General features: G+C 51.1%; 1 protein-coding gene across 1 annotated transcript in view; it reads right to left on the bottom strand.

The window, feature by feature from the left end:
- Positions 1 to 697: 697 nt before the first annotated feature.
- TGM3 (transglutaminase 3) overlaps positions 698 to 16383 on the bottom strand; it is a 41592-nt gene continuing 25906 nt past the window's right edge. Inside the window, exons 8-13 of the mRNA XM_047771454.1 lie at positions 14297 to 14400; positions 12462 to 12707; positions 8038 to 8364; positions 5395 to 5552; positions 1690 to 1823; positions 698 to 1341 (exon numbers count right to left, since the gene is read on the bottom strand). Coding sequence (XP_047627410.1) covers positions 1194 to 1341; positions 1690 to 1823; positions 5395 to 5552; positions 8038 to 8364; positions 12462 to 12707; positions 14297 to 14400 — 1117 coding nt within the window. The 3' untranslated portion in view covers positions 698 to 1193. The remainder of the gene's footprint in view (positions 1342 to 1689; positions 1824 to 5394; positions 5553 to 8037; positions 8365 to 12461; positions 12708 to 14296; positions 14401 to 16383) is intronic.

Here is a 16383-nt window from a genome sequence, read left to right as displayed (position 1 = left end):
CACATCAACACCAGATCCTTAACCTACTGAGAGAGGCCAGGGATCGAACCTACGTCCTCATGGATCCTTAACCCACTGAGCTACAGGGGGAACTCCTGGGCTGGTCCCTTAATTCTGAAGAGTGAGGCATGATCCCAAAATGGGATCATTCAGCCCAAGGGACAGGAAAGCTATGGGATCTGCTTGGGGCTATTTCCAGGGGCAAAGAGTGAGGCATTTTGAGAGTATGTGTGAAGGCAGAGAAGGTTCGGGTTGAGGTAGTGGCTTTGTGGCTGCAAGAAGAGGAGGTGGCCCAAGGAGGGGCAAGCCTGGCTTGAGCAGAGGCTGGGCTACCACCTGCACCTGCTCTGCCACTTTGCCGTTCCAGAGTGGACTTTGACGCCCTTCTTGCTCTGATGCCTGTAGAAGGCCCTAGAAGAGTTCGCCTGGCCACAGAGAGCGTGCCTGAGGCCTGGCTGGGCGAGGCGCTCCCTCCCAAGGCAGCCAGTGTATCTTCGGACATCGTCTTAGAGAGTTTTCCTGAACCGACCTGAAATGTCTCCCTAGTTTTGCACCACAGACGATCCCACTGCTTTCGGACGTTGAACTTGAGAGCACAGCCTCCCCAAGGCCATTCCTCCTCCAGGACATGGCCCGGCCCCCCTTTCTCCTCCTCCATCCCTGTAGGCGAAGCAGCAGTCATGTAGGGCCGGTGCGGTGTGATCATGCGCTACGTAACATTTATTTTGAGGGTGCGGATGTGAGTGCCACAGTGGAAGGTGCCCCCCCCACCTCTTCGGCAGCCTGAGGGAGGAGCAGGATTGTCCCAGCTGCTAGCTGGGGATCAGTCCAGACCGTCTTCTACTGCCGCCCACCCCCCGTATCCATTTGGAGGGTCGCTGCGTCAGATGCCACTCTGTTCCCACAGTACTGAGGGTGTGAGGGCTGAGTGGGGCTGTGGGGCTCATAGAATGGGTAGCGTCAGCGAGAAGCTCGGGGAATGTGCAAAAATGATCAAATCACGGGCCCGGGTGGCTCTAGCCCTGCCTGGGAGTGAGGGAGGGGTGTGTGCTGGAGGCTGGAGGGCCGCGTCCAGGCCGCCTTGGGGGACGGAGTGGGTTTCCCAGGGTGGACAGCGTCGGCAGGGGGCTCACTCCACAGGTGAGCCCTGCCTGCTCTGCGTTCCCAAGTTTGTATGAGGCCACCTGGGCCCTTCACTCAGCCACGTCGATGGACAGCATGGACTTGATCGCAGGGAATTTGTTGCAGGAGAAGTCAGCGAGGAGCTGCTTGGTGCCACTCCGGGTGGGCATGATCTCAAAACGCACTCGGGACCGCTCCTTGGGGCGCAGGGCTGGCACACTGATGGGGAAGGAGCAGTCAGGGGGAGGCTCTGGTGGGGCTGGATGTGGGTGCCGCCCCTTCAGCTGCCTCAGGCTGCTGCCCTGGGTCACCGAGCCCCTCCAGCCCTGGGATCCCTCAGCAGAGGAAAGCGGGGTCCCATGTTCTCCCAAATATGAGGACCAGCCCCAAGCCCTGGTGACCTGGCCTTCCAGTGAGTTCAAGTTTGGTGAACCCTCAAACCAACTGCGTATCCCCATGTGCAGATTCCTGGGCTGGAGGAGTTCTGTCTGCCCTGCTGGGGGCTCTGGGGAGGCCCCCTCTGCCCCCTCCCACCATCCCACACCGGCCCCTCAGCCTGGGACTCACTCGATCTTGAGGCTGCCCAGCAGCAGGCCGCTACCCTCCACCTTCAGCACGCAGTCCTTCACTGGCTCATCCAGCGGGTTGGAGAAGACCATCTGCACATTCACAGGCTTCTTCACCCGGGCCTGGTCCAGCACCTGCAGGGAGAGGGATGGATGGAGTCAGGGCCTGGCTGCTCATCTCACCTGTCCTTGGTGAGAGCCGATGGGGCTGGGCAGGTGACTTGGTGATGGGGGAGAAGTCACTGAGCACAAGGAAGGGAGGACCGCTTGTTTAGTCCTCCTAAGTGCCGGCGACATCCACACAGGGGTTCCTTGGAAATTGCCATCATCCCCATGCCCAACAGGGTACCCAGGCATAGAGCAAGAGGTGGCACAATGCAAGGCGGGGCATGCTTGACGTTCCTGCTGGGTTCACAGGCCCCACTTCCCAGGACTGCCTGGCTCCAGGAGCGCTGCCCTGAGGCTTGGAACATGTTTCACTCTACCTTAATCCCAGTACTTTCTTTGAACCTCCTCCTCCCGAGTCCTGTTTCTCCCCTTCCTGCCTGGAAGCCTCCTTCCTGCTCAGACCCCAGCCCCTCCGTCCGCCTGCTTCCTGCTCCTCCCACCTCAATCCAGGCCACTCTCCTCTGATGACATCAGGTCTATCCATGTCCTTCTAAACTTTCTGGAACCCAAAGGTTCCCTGCGTGCCACGTGCGTTCTGCACAAGGTCCTTGATCAAGGGCTGGAGAAGCCTTGGTTTCTGGTCACAGAAGCAACCTGGCCTATTTGTTTGCTTGCAAGGGTTTGCTTCCAGGAAGCAGCCAAGACTGAGTAGATGTGTCATCTTCCTGGGCCTCGACTCCCTCCTCTGATAAAGAGGGCTGATCCCGCCCTGTGGCCCTGCAGGAGCAGGAAGCAAATGAGGTCGTGGATGCAGAAGAAGGCCTTTGGAAATAGATACTGAAACTGAGTCGCTGGTGGATTTCTTTTCTTCTTTTGAGGATCCCTAGAAGTGGCTGCTTTTTGTTCCTTTGGTTTTTCTTTTCTTGCCACCAATTCTCACCACAACCTTTTTACAGCAATAGAGCTACAGTTCAGATTGATTCCATAAGCGGGGCCTTTCTGGTTGCAGAGTCTTTTGCTTTTCTTGCTCAGCCCTGCAATGCCTCCCAGGCACTGGTGCCTTAACTGAAACATGCAGAGACTGTGATCTATACCACAGTTTCCCCCATGGGACTCATTTCAGCGTATGGCATGACTTGCAGACTGAAGCAGAGTGTAATGCCCCTGGGACACAAGGGGACATAAGTGGTGCCATACTTTTTGCCTGGATATTCAATTTGAGATTTTCATGTTTTGTTTACTCTCCTTTATTGCTGCGTACCTCCCTGTCCTATTGACCTAAATCTGTACATGCCCTCAAAGGAGAGAATACAAGCCACCAGAAACCTGGGTCCGAGTGTCAGAAGGTCATGGGCCAGCGTGAAGGCCATCACCCCTCAGAACAAAGTTCAGGTTCTACAGTCCTCAAGGCCTACTCCCAACCATTGCCAGATAAGAGAATGGGATTTTTATCCACATTTTATCTTTTCGTACAGATCACCCACGTGAGTTAGAAAATAAGCTGTGTGATGATTCATTCAATCAAGACCAGAGTGTCTGGCGTCTCCTAAGGCTGAAATAAAGGAGAGGTTGTGTCAAGAGCAAATCCACACAAGGATGCCCAAAAGAGGAAAGAGCAGATGCCTTTTAAGAAGATTAAATAAGAAAGTTTTCGATGGACCATTTCCAGCCTGCGTGTGTTTTGATTTCCTTTCTAAAGCTGTTACCCTCTTGAAAGTCAAAGCTGACTTGATATGGAAATTTAAAAGATGGGGAGCAAAACTGTTGAAGAAAAGATAGCGCTGTAAGAACGTTTGAGGATGATGGGGGGAAACTAACTTCATTTAAACACTGATCATATGAATGCAGGATGTTTTGTTTTGCAACCTCAGGAGCAGGAAACAACCTATCTCTCATTCTATAGGGACAGGGTGCATTTCTTGAGAGCAGGAGAGGATTCTACACTGAGGGGACAAGCGCAGATTGACAGTGAGAGCTCCAGAGGGAAAAGAAGGCCAGCCTGGAGCCCAGAAGCCTATTCTAGTCCTGCCCTGGGGAGCAGGTTGTTTCTGTGATGGGCCCGGAACAGGGGTGGGGTTCCCCCTCTGGAGTTCACAGTCTGGTAGGAGACCCACAGCCCAACCGTTGACCATGCAGGTGTAACTCCAACACAGGCAAAGGCTGTGAAGTAGGAGACACAGGCCCTGAGGGTGGTTCGCTGGGGCCCTGGTGGGGGGGCGGGGCTTCAACAAAGACTCCCCTGCTATGTGGCTGCAGAGGTATCCGGATGTCCTGGGAAGGGCCTGAGGTCTAGCCCTGGCTCTGGCAGTAACTGGCCACTTCTCAATAAGTGGCAGGGCCTGGATACAAGGTCTGAAGCCCTGCCCCTCTCTGCTTTCCTCCAGGCTGGCTGTCCGGTCGCTGGCTCCCTAGCCCCGGACCCGTGGTGGACCATGTCCCATTCTGAAGCATTGTCCAGACTAACCAGGACAGCGGAAGAGTTTGATCACAGGCCAGTGGCACAGGAGCGGGCCCCCCTGCCCTCTGATATCAGGATCCCCTGAAGCTGGAGTATCACTTAGGGAGGCTGGGACCAGGGCAGCCACAAGTTCCTCCAGAAATCTGGGGCTGGGGAGGCTGCTGGCATTGGGATGGAACGAGAAAAGGCAATTGCTGTCTAGACAGCTGGGGCAGTAGATGGGAGGAGCCTGAGCCGGGAAGCTCCATGTGCGACCCCCTGGGAAGATCCCACCTTTGCTTCTCCATTCACCTGCCTGTCCCTGCCTGCCAGCCTCTCATGCTCAGACTTGTGCTGTCTGGCTCTGGCGGCCTCCACCCTGGTCTGGCAGGTGGGGAGGGGTAGGGACAGACTTAGAGTCAACACAAATACTTGCAACCCTGGGGGCTGAGAAAGGGAGAGTGGCCTCAGGGATCTCCCACAGACCTGGAAGTCCCAGCCCCCCCATGCCTGGGCTCTTGGGAGCAGAGCCTGCAGCCAAGAGCAGAGATGAAGGCATTCTCACCCTCAACCACTGTGGGAATGCCATGTGGCTATGGACGTGCCCCGATGCCCCAGGAAGGGCCTGAGGTCTAGCCCCAGCTCTGGCAGTAATGGGTAACTCCCTTCTCTCTGGACCTCCGTTTGCTTAAGTGTGAAACAGCAGGGAGTGGAAGCCTGAGACAAGGCTCCTTAGAGTCCACAATTCTGAAATCCTGAGGTCTAAAAATTTGCTCTACAAATGGGTCCAGGGGCTGGGCTTTGGTCTTCCTGCAGGCAGGGACCCACCCCTTGTGCCCCTCTGTGGTTCCCGAACCTGGCAGAGCCCAGGGTGCAGCAGATGTGCAGAGCGAGTGAGAGGAAGCGCCCCTCCAGCCACTCCTCTGCTGGCATCCCCACTGCATCCAGAGCTGCAGCCAAAGAAGCTACAGGGCAACGTGCCTGGGTATCTTGCCAGCCTGGGAGCAGGGACACCGTTTGGGGGAACCCTTGGCTGGTCCATTGGGCAGAAGCTGGACCGAAGCTGGGTCTGGTCCTCCGTCCCTATCAGCCGGGAAGGGCCTTCCTTGGGGTCTGGGAGGCTGGGTTGGCTGGGAAGACACCCCTTGAGCGCCCCTTTACCTCCAGGGTCAGGGTAGGGTTATCCAGGATGACGTTTCTCTCCACCACCACCTCGGGCTCGTCGGTGACCTGGCACACAGCTGTGGTCCGGATCATGTTGTCTGCTTTCAGGTACTTCTCATACTGAGCATATGAGATCTTTACAGGGTGCTGTATTTCTGGAAGGAGAAGCCAGGGAGCAGAGTGAGAGGGAGTGGAGTTGTTGGCTTCTGAAGCCTTAAGCACATGTCAGTGCCAGCTTGCCAGGAATATCTGGAGCCCAGGTTTGCCCGAGGCCTCCCTGGCCAGGCCCTGCGGGAAACACCCGCCTGCTCTGTGCCGGCTGCAGTGCCGGGGCCAGGAGAGACCAGGACCCCGGCTGGCTGGGCAGATTCCAGGAGAAGGGGCTCCTCACCGCAGAGGCTTCCTCCCCAGCCTGGAAAACATCAGAGGGCACGTTTCCTTCCAGGGGTGGTGGTGGCGGGAAGAGCACGAGCATTCACTCATTTGCCCCATGGTGAAAACAGTAATGACAACACAGTAATAACTAGCCAAGGAAGTCACGGGTTGGCTAAATGAGTGTTTGGCTCTTCCCAGGTCAGCTAATAGCCTGGGATTCTATTGCAACAGCCTCTGAACCACCTCCCCAGCTCTGGTCGCTCCTGCTTCCAAGACACCCCTACACACACTGGTCAGACAAGCTTTAGAAGCACTTTTGCTCCCCCCCGTCGTGTCATTCTTCTTCCATGTCACTTCACAAATCTTCCATGCCCGCCCCCCCAAAAAGTCTGGTCTTTCATGACCCCTCAGTCTAGCGTTGCATCCCTGAGCTCATGTCATCTCTCCCTCAGAAGAACCCTCCCATGCTTCTCATTGTCCTTTTGACAAATTGGCTACCTCAGCCCCTCCAGGCTTTGACTCACCAGGTTCCCTCCGACTGAAAGGCCTTCCCTGGTTTTTCTCCCTTTACCCGGCTCCTCCCCAAGCTGCAAGGCCCCTCTCTGACTCTCGGGGCGAGCGGCAGGGATGTCTCCTTCCTCTGGGTGCAGAGCCACCGACCCCCCTCCCACATGCAGTCATGCTGGGTGGTCCGGGGTTGCCCTGGCTGCTGTTTGAGGTTAGGCTGTGAAGTGGGTTCTGCTTCTGCTTTCAGCACTAGAGGGATTTTCCCAGCCTGCCCCAAATGTGGAGATGACCGGCCCTTTCATCGGCTGGTCCAGTCCTCTTGGACAGTGAACCCTGAGGCTCAGAAAGGAAGGGGGGGACTTGACAGGGTCACCCAGAAAGTAGGTGATGACATCAGGCCACTTCCCCTGCCTCCTCCTCCTGCCCACTTTATTCTGCTGCCTCTTGCCAAAGTAGGGCCTTTTGGGAAACGATTTCTCTCACGTGAATTATTCTTGGCCTGCAAAGATAGCTCTTCCCTTGAGCTTTAAAGGTACATCACAGCCAGGCAGGTGCTTTTGGAGTTGGGGTGATTCCCACTAAATTCTGCTAGAAGACAGGTTGCGTGAGAGGATGCTGCCTTCTGACAGGTATAGTACCTCTCAATTTCCCAGCAGAAATCTTTCAAGATGGGCTGTATAATTAATCAGTTTTTATTATACAGTGAAGCAAACAGTCACCCCACCCTTGTTAATCTGCTTTGTGAGCCCGAACTTTTCATAACAGCTTGAAGGATTTTGCGAATGTGGGCACACCTGCATTCTAATCCTTCTGCAGCCCCAGCTTCCCTCTGCTCCACCTTGCTCTCTTCCTGTCTGTGCTAGGGAGCACGGAGGCGCAAGAAAACCCATCACTGTGGCTGGCAATCCAGAAACTCCACCCATCCACGGGCAGGTGCGGGGGAGCAGTGAGACTTTCAGAGCCTGTGGTCTGTGGCAGCCCTTCTAGGGTCAAACCTGGGGTGGGGGGGGAGGGTGGGAGGGGGCCTGGGGGAGGAGTGGCAGCAACACAGTCTAGAAAATGGGGCATTGGCAATGGATTTAGCATCAGGAAATCTAGGAGCAAAACGCTGGCACTGCCACTCGCTACCTACGACACGTGCTCCCTTAATCTCTCCAAGCCTCAGTGACTGCCTCTGTAAAAGAGAATACTGAACTCTGTCCTTTTAGAAGGTCAAATGGGATCAAATACAAGAGTATGTATGGAAGGGATAAATAACCAGGACCTTCTGTACAGCACAGAGAACTATATTCACTGTCCTATGATAAGCCATAATGGAAAAGAATATTAAAAAAGAGTGCATGTGTGTGTGTGTAACTGGATCACTTTGCTATACAGCTGAAATTAACACAATGTTGCACATCAACTACACTTCAATTAAAAAATAAACATTAAATGAAGAAACAGTATATAAGGAAGCATTCTGTGCCCCGGGGTAAAGAGCTATATACCTGCGAGGGATATTGCGGTGCATCTATTTCTTGCCAAAGCCTCCCACCTTCTTCTCCTAGGGCGTATGGGGATTTTGGTTGGCACCACCCTGCCTTGCATTGTTCATCATGGCAGCAACTCCCCAAACTTGCAAACGCAAGGCTTAACCACGGAGGCCACGTGCTGTTCCCACATCAGTTGAGTCAGTTCCAACAGGAACCCTCCGACCCCAAGAGAATTCCAGCTACCTTTGGTGCCGGTACCCCAGCAACCTACAGGATGAGTTACCTTCTTTAGGATCCAGAGATATGGTGACAGAGTCCTTCCACACCTCGTGTACGAGTGTGCCATTGTAGACGATGGTCCAGGCTGACATGTTCACTGTCACCGTCTTCTTATCATCCGTTAGGTTTTTGAGCATCAGGGCCAGGTTGACTTCTTTGCCCACGGCCAGTAGGCCAGTGACCTTGAACCTCCCAGAGATGCTGGGCTCCCGTTCCTCTCGTTCCTCTCGTTCTTCTCTTGAGAAAGTTCTTGCCGATGTTGGGCCAAATGACAACGTGGGCTTAAGTTTCCCCAGAGCCTTTTCAAATACTTGTCTTTCCTCCCTGGAACCTGTGTGTTGGGAAAAGAGAGAAGGGTCTCAAGGATATGGTGGCAACCTGGACAAAGTCCAGCATCCTGCCTGGAAAGAGGGCCTGGGACTAACACTGGTTCTGCTGCTTGCATGACGATGCTGATCCAGACGATTCTGTCTGGTTTCTTCAGGCCCCCATTTCATCCTCCAATGAGGCTCATAGCTCAGCTATTCCAATCAGCTCTAAATTTCCTAAATTTTCATGGAGCTGTAGGGAAAGCTGTATTAGCACCTGCATACAATTGGCTTGAGATTTTGCTTAGGCTACTTAGCTTAGATTCCTTCCTTCCTTCCTTCCTTCCTTCCTTCCTTCCTTCCTTCCTTCCTTCCTTCCTTCCTTCCTTCCTTCTTTCATAAAAGGTTCTTTGTGAGACTTAAAGAATAAACAGATAATTTAGAAATAACAAAAACTGAGCTGAAAAAAGTTAGAATGAGTTCCTAGGTGAAAAAAAGTCATGATTTAGAATTAACATCATGAAATTTTTTTTTAAGGCACTTTGCCATGTTATTCTGCTTTGTTTCCAAAGTGCTCTGAGGAGGGAAGAGTGGAAATTTTGTCCCCGTCAGTTGACAAGAACTCCCCGTGACTGGTTATAACTCCCCGTGACTGGTTCCAGGTTATAACTGGTTTACATGGTGGAGAGAGTCCAGGTTTCAAAAACACAAAGGCCAAGCTACAGGATGGGTTTTCTGATTCTGCCTCAGGTTGGAGGTGCTGCTCATAGTAGCGTTACAAACAGCCCCCAGAGAATGGCCAAGATCATGGCCTTAAAAATCATGGCTCTTGAGGTGCTAAGAGCAGAGGACCAGCTCCAAGCTTCTGAGCTAGGGTAGAGCACGCAGTTCACAGAAGGCTCCCTGCCTTGACCTGAAGAAAGCTCCGCTATCCAGGAGAAGGTGTGGACCTTCCAGGAAACCAGACAGAGATAGACAAAGAAGAATGACCATTCTACGCCCCTGCCCCCCCCCTTCTCCAACCAACCTGTGAAATTTTAAGGCACCAGATGACTTATTATAAGCACTTTACAATTCAGTGAGGCCTTTCCCACAAATTACATGTAACAACTAGCAAAGACCCCAAGGCTAGCTCATCCAAGCCCATCAGTTAGAGCTAAGGCCCTAAGAGGAGAAGCGGCTGGTCCAAGGGGCTAGTGATCTGGGAACTAGGGGCAGAAAGGGGGCCAGTCCCCAGAAGTCTAGAACCTGTAGGCTAAAGTTCCTCCCACACACCTACTAGAAAGGAGGCAGGCAGCCAAATTACCCGAGCTGATAGCTCCTGGTGGGCTGGGTTCCTTTTCGTGCCTTTCCATGCTCTAGCCGAGTTGTAAGTCCACACCCAGGATTGATGGCTGTGCTGAGAGCTGAGCCTCTGTGCCCAGAACCTCGAAGCAGGTGTGTTTGCATAATGAAGCTCAGAGCCTAGAAGCCTATATAGGTCACCTGCCCGGCTTACTCAAGACTAAGCTTCCTGCTGCTGTTTTCTCCCTTGGTGCTGTTGTTGTGCAAGAGCTTAGCAGCCCATTTTATGAGCTTTTCCTCCCTGGGGCCTTCAGACACAAGCTGGCATCATTAGGTAAGGAGAACTCAGCAAAAACAGGCGGGGTGATCAGCCCTGCTGTCACATGGGGACTGGGCATCGCCAGGGGTCCTGTAGGGATTCCCCAGCTTCCCCCTCGCTCAGAAGGTTTGGCCGGGACAGCTAGAGCCCTCAAGAAGCAGAATCAAGGTACACCAGTCTGGTCAGGAATCCCAGGGAATCACACAGCCGTGTGAGCAGTGCACTTCCAAAGTCCCTTTGGGAGGTCATTCCAATGAGGCAGCAGATGTTCAAGTTGATAAAATCACTGGTGTTAATAAATACTTCTCATGGTGCACCTGGCACCACCCTTGGCACCTGTTTACCAGCTCGGGTACATCCCACTGAAGACAGGCCTGGCTAGTCTCACTTCACAGGGGAGGAAACGAGGGATCAGAGATCCTAAGAATCTTGCTTGAATTTCCTTCTGGGCTTTCTAGGCTAGAAGTCGTCATACTAAGTGAAGTCAGTCAGACAGAGAAAGACAAATCTCTTATGAGACCACTAACAGGCAGAGTCTAATTAAAAATGATACAAAGGAACTTATGAAACAGAAACAGACTCAAAGATTTTGAAACCAAACTTACGGTTTCCAAAGGGGAAACACTGCGGAGGAGGGAGAAATTAGGAGGCTGGGATTCATGTATCCACACTGTTATATATAAAATAAGTAAGCAACAAGAACTTACTGTATAGCACAGGGAAATCTAGGCAACGCTGTGTGATAACCTATATGGGGAAAGAATCTGCAAAGGAATGGGTCTATGTATACGTAGAACGGATTTACTTTGTTGTACACCTGAAACTAACACAGTTTTGTAAGTCAACTCTACTCCAATAAAATGTTTTTGAAAAATTCTGCTTGAGGAGTTCCCATCATGGCGCAGTGGAAATCAATTCGACCAGGATCCATGAGGTGGTGGGTTCGATCCCGGGCCTCACTCAGTGGGTTAAGGATCCGGTGTTGCCATGAGCTGTGGCGTAGGTTGCAGACGCGGCTCAGATCTGGCGTTGCTGTGGCTGTGGTGTAGGCTGACAGCTACAGCTCCAATTAGACCCCTAGCCTGGGAACCTCCATATGCTGCGGGTGTGGACCTAAAAAAGGAAAAAAAAAAGGAAAAGAAAAATCCTGCTTGAGATCGCACAGTTATAATGGGTAGGACAGGAGTTCACCTCTTGCTTGGGGTTATCTGTTCCCCGGCCCCTGTCCTTGCTTGCACATTGTGACATTGCTGAGAGTGCTCATCCAGGTGGCCTTTCCACCTAGTCTTAGAGCTCAGCCAGGGTGGGGACCCGTCTGTAGGATGCTTCCTGCCTCCCGGGAGCCAGGCATGGGCAGGCACTCAGGGAGGTCTCAGTAGATGTTTATCGACTGAGAGAAGGGCCATCTGACCCCAACCGTGGGAATGGCTTGCAGAGGTGGACTGGGGCCAGTGGGGGCACCGACCTTATTACCCTAGAGTCATGCCTCAAAATGCCCACAAACACCGCTACTAGCCGGTCACCCACTTGGACTAGGAGTCAGACCCAGTCTCCTGTGCTCAGCTTTCCTCTTCTGCGAATGGCAGCCAACAGCGGCAGCCAGCAGGGGAATGGAGCTGTGGGGTTTACTTTAGGGTGCATGTGGGTGCCTTCACGAGAGCTCGTTTCTGGATCCCTCAGAACCAACGGTGAGTCAGCTGAAGCAATTGTTTCAGAACATTTTAGAAAGGGCGAAATGTTGATGCCATTAAGGGGTGACTGGCCTGCCAGACCAAGCGTTAATTTGCTTTGGGCTATTTCTAAAAGTGAACATTGCCTTCAAATGTAAAACTTCTGTCACCACGGAGAATCCTCAGGGAGGGAGGTCGCTGACTCTGAAAGCAACTTCCGAAATAGAGCAGCAAATGTGATCTGTGTTAAAGGTAGTCCCACAGCAACGAGCCTTCCAGGTGATGTCAGGGGGACCCACACTCATGGGGATGCTGAAGATTTCGGGGACTTGGGCATTGTCCTTATGGCATCGTCCCACCCCACCTGGCTTTTGGGGAGAACTCTGAAGTGCACAAAGCACAGGTCCATATCTTTGGAGACTTGATCCACTTCTTTCTCCAGATGATGTTTCCTGTCTTTTGTTTCTTGGAGGCTAGGGGAGTCAGCTGCCTTAGAGGCCCTTGGGGGTCTCCTGTGGGGGGGATGTTTCTCCCTGTGATGTTTAACCACAGTGCTGTCACCCCAGCTACGCAATTGGCAAAGTGATGCAGCTGTAGATGAACTGGCCTGACAGCTGCCTGAGCCCTGTGGCAAACGTCTGCTGGCACCGCGTCTGCCTGTGACAGTTCTGTCCCCACTGGAAACAGTCTGGGGAGCTGGGCATTAGACGCCAGGGAGCAGCCCTACCATCCAGGCAGAACTGACTGAGAATGCGGGAGGCGTTTGAGCAATTTTTCCTTCTCTGCCCTCAAAGCTGTCTTCCCACTGCAAGCCCTGGGTGGCATAGCCCATCTGCGCCCCTCCTACCTTCTGGGTACTTGTACTTTTCCGTGACATCCATGCGAGAGTTGCTGCCCACCGCCTTGGTACTAATGTACCTGCCGATGCTGTGAGAATCTGTGGAATTCCGCTTCTTGGTACCAGTTGAGGCATCGTAGATCCAGGTGATGCGGTCAGCATTGACCTCGGAAAAGATGAAGGGCAGGTCGAAGTCCAAGTTCACATCACCCTCTCGAATAGCGATAACGGAAGCAGGACCGCACTGGAACACCCCTGGTGGCAAGGGTGCAGAGGTTAGGGGCAGGGCAAAGCCAGGCTCATCTGCAGCAGCACAGTCCAGGGTCTGCTCCCCTGGGGGGCCATCCACAACCACCCGACTCCCCTGCCTCTACCCCACCAAACTCCATCAACCCCGACAGTCTGCCCCCCTCATTTGGCACTCGGCAAGACCCTCCCGGGTCATTGTTATCTCCTGCAATGGCAAATAATTCTGCCCAAATCACTTGCCACCCCCCCACCCCCCATTCCCGGAAGACTTCTTTGAATACCCAGTCCTAAGGGATCCCCTGTTTCTTCAGGTTCCCAAGCCTTTGCTATCATCCTCCCTTTTCTAGCATGGGTTGCTCGGGCAGATAGGCAGGTAGATGGGTACATGGAGAGACAGACAGAAAGATAAGCAAGTAGATACATGGATGGATATAGATGTAGACACAGATAGAATTTCATTCATGAAACGCCCAGCTGAAAACAAGCAAGGTGCAGCAGTATAGAAAGAAGAGTATTGGTCTATTTGTGTGTACAAAACAAATAAAAAGACAGCAACTTTCAACCACTTTTTTTTTTTTTTTACCATGACCTCTAGAAATAAGTAGATTTTATATCATGGCACATATATGATCCTGAAACGAAGGTTCCACGGGACGGTCCTTATTCTTACTGTGTCCAGCGCGCCCTGACACTTTCTATCGCTTTCCTTTTCTCTACCCTTTTCCATGCTATTCTATTTCGTTTCTTAAAACAATGGTCACACCCCATTAATCTGCTTTTATAGCCACTAATGGGTTGCAGTAAAAAGTCTGAACAGTGGCCCGTCCCCACCCTCGATCTAATATTCATGGCTTCTGATTGAGATGCTGCAGCTGGGGGGGGGGTAAGACTTCCTTTTCATTGTAAGTCCTTTTAGAATGGTTTGAAAAAAATGTTAACCATGTCACATATTACTTTTATAGTTTTTTTTTTTTTAAGTTTGAATGGAACAATTGAAAATGAAGGTAACAGACAATGCTCTGGAGGTTGGGGGTCCGGGGGGAGAGGACATCTTCCCAGAGAGCTTGAGACCCAAATTCTGATGGGAGAGAGGCTAGAGATGAGAGCAGAAGCCATGGGAGCACAGGGACAGGGGCGGGCTGGCCTGTGCGAGGGAGAGCTTGGCCTGGCAGGGGACACGCATGAAGGTGAGAGAGGTGCTGCCAGCCATGATCGTGGAGGCCTTGGGCTGAGCTGGGGAATTTGGACTGAGTCCCAAGGCGACACGAAGCCAAAAGATTTCTATGCTGGGGGCGAGTAGGCTTCCGGAGGTGGTGCGAGAGAATTGCTGTTGGCAAGGCAGGGCTCCTTTCCTTTGCTGCCAGGCATGTGCCAGGGCCTGCTCAGCAGCTGTGTGGGTGCATGAGTGGCACTCATTTAAAGAGCAGCCTGGGCCAAGCAAAATTAGGAGGGAAATCTACTTTGAGGATATTTTTTTGTTGAAAAGACTCAGATGCCTTTTCTGTGCTGCTGTCCACCACTGTAAAGAACTGAGAGATCAGGATTTATAACCAAATCCAGAGAAGGGGGCCATTAGCAGGCCAACAGAGGCTTACCTTCACTCTCCTCCTGGGGGGTGGCATCCAGAACCTGCCATCCACTGTAAGAAGAGCCCAGGTCATTCCGCACAAACCAGGCTTCATTCCAGACGTGGAAATTCCTGCAGACGGAACCAGAGACTGAAGAGCATACCCAAGACCACACAGCAGAAGGATGGCAAAGTACCACACCTCTGATCTGACAGTGCAGTACCCTGCTACTCACCAAGCAAGTTTACTGTTTGTCAGGCTTTGTGTTAGACCTTAGCAAGCACTGTCTTGCTTAAATTCTCAGAGCACTGTAAAATGGGTACTAATTTTATGCCCATCTCATAAAGGGGGAAACAGGCTCATAGAAATTAAGCAGCTAGTACAGGCAGAGTCAAAGCTTTGGACCCAGGTATACCTAACTCCAAAACCCAAGACCCTGACTGTGTTCCCCTGCCTTTCTGAGGATTAGAACAGATCTAGGTTAGAGCCAGCAATGCAGCAAGCAAACTCACAGAGCTTTCTCTGGTGCATCCTGTTGGAGAACACTACTCTATTTCAGGCGGGATGAAAATGAATGGGGCTGCAGCAAGAGTGACAGGTCTGGTTAAGAGCCACAAAGCACCTGGACTGAGGTACGGATTGAGGAATGACATATGCCATATCCTAAAATGTTCTTCATTAATGAGAGCTCTTTGTCTCCCAAACGGTATGTCTCAGTCATTGGTTCTCTCCCACACCTGGTAGAGCCAGTTAGCCAAAGCTTTATTCATACTTGATTCTGCCTGGCGGCTACTCTTCTCCTCTCCACTCCCACAATAACTACATGAACATTGGCTTTGTCAGTTTGGGGTCCAAATTAGAAGAAAATGTAAGTTTGACATAAATTCCAGTTCTGTCCAATTTGAAAAAAAAAATGCGTTTTATACTCATGACACAGAGAAGAGTTTTAAGCAGAGGACCAACTTCAGAATGATAAACCTGGCTAGGTGAAAATACTAAATTTGCAAGATACAACCTATAAAGATACAAACTATGGTTCTGTTTCCAGTTTGGAGGAATAAGCTCATAACAGGCCATCACTTCTGCATTAAACAATAAACTGGAAAAAATACAAAAGGTAACTATCTGAGAGTGAACAGAGCAGGAGGATTTTGGAAAGGAGTCAAAACTTTGAGGAAGGGGCCAGCATGGGACAAGTTGCATTTTAGTGACTTTGCCCCTAAGGACAGGCTGCAGTTGGGGTAAAGTGCAGGACAGTAAAAACTCCAATAGACAGCCTAAGGAGAGAAACAAATCCTGGGGTCACTAGAGAGTGAAGGGGAAGGCTTGGAAAGGAAAGAGTCAGAAAGGGGAACCTGGATTTATATATAAACTCTGCCCAAGCGTCTAGGTGACCCCTGAACTGGGCATAAATGAAGCAGACCACAAAGAGTCTAGCTAAAAATAAATGGAATGAACTGAAACTTGAGCTCCAACCACTACAGGTGAGAGAGTTTGCAGTTAGAGTCTACGCAAGTAGATTACCAAGACAAAATGCAGAATCAAGATGTAGCCAATGTCCAGGATACAATCCCAAATTACTCAACATACAAAGAAACAGAAAAATGTGGCTTATCTTCAAAGCAAAAGACGATTAACAAGGACTAACCTTTAGATAACCCAGATGTTTGAATTAATTGGATAAGGGCTTTAAAACAGCTATTTTGGCTATGCTCAATGAAGTAAAAGAAAACATGCTCATGACAAATAAAAAGAGGGGAACTCTTAGCAGCAAAGTGGAAAATATGAAAAAAAAAAAAAAAAGAACCCAATGGAAAAGTCTAACTAGAAAAAAGACAAATATCTCAAAATAAGTAATTCAATGTATGGCTTACTAGCAGAATAGGGATAACAGAGGAAAGAGTCAGTAAGCTTGAAGATCAGTAGAAATTATCCAATTTGAAGAAAAGAGAGAAAAAAAGACTGAAAAAATCAATAGAGTAGGAAAAATATACGCAACATGTCTATTAGTCAGAGATTTACTACAATGAATATTATGAAGTATGTACAAATCATTAATTCACAGAAGAAGAATTCAAACATGCCAATAAGGGACAATGAGTAGGCAACTCATA

This window comes from Phacochoerus africanus, chromosome 3 (genome assembly GCF_016906955.1).
Source record: "Phacochoerus africanus isolate WHEZ1 chromosome 3, ROS_Pafr_v1, whole genome shotgun sequence".
Lineage (NCBI taxonomy): Eukaryota > Metazoa > Chordata > Mammalia > Artiodactyla > Suidae > Phacochoerus > Phacochoerus africanus.
Note: the sequence above shows the minus strand (reverse complement) of the source record. Positions and strands in the feature narration are given on the sequence as shown.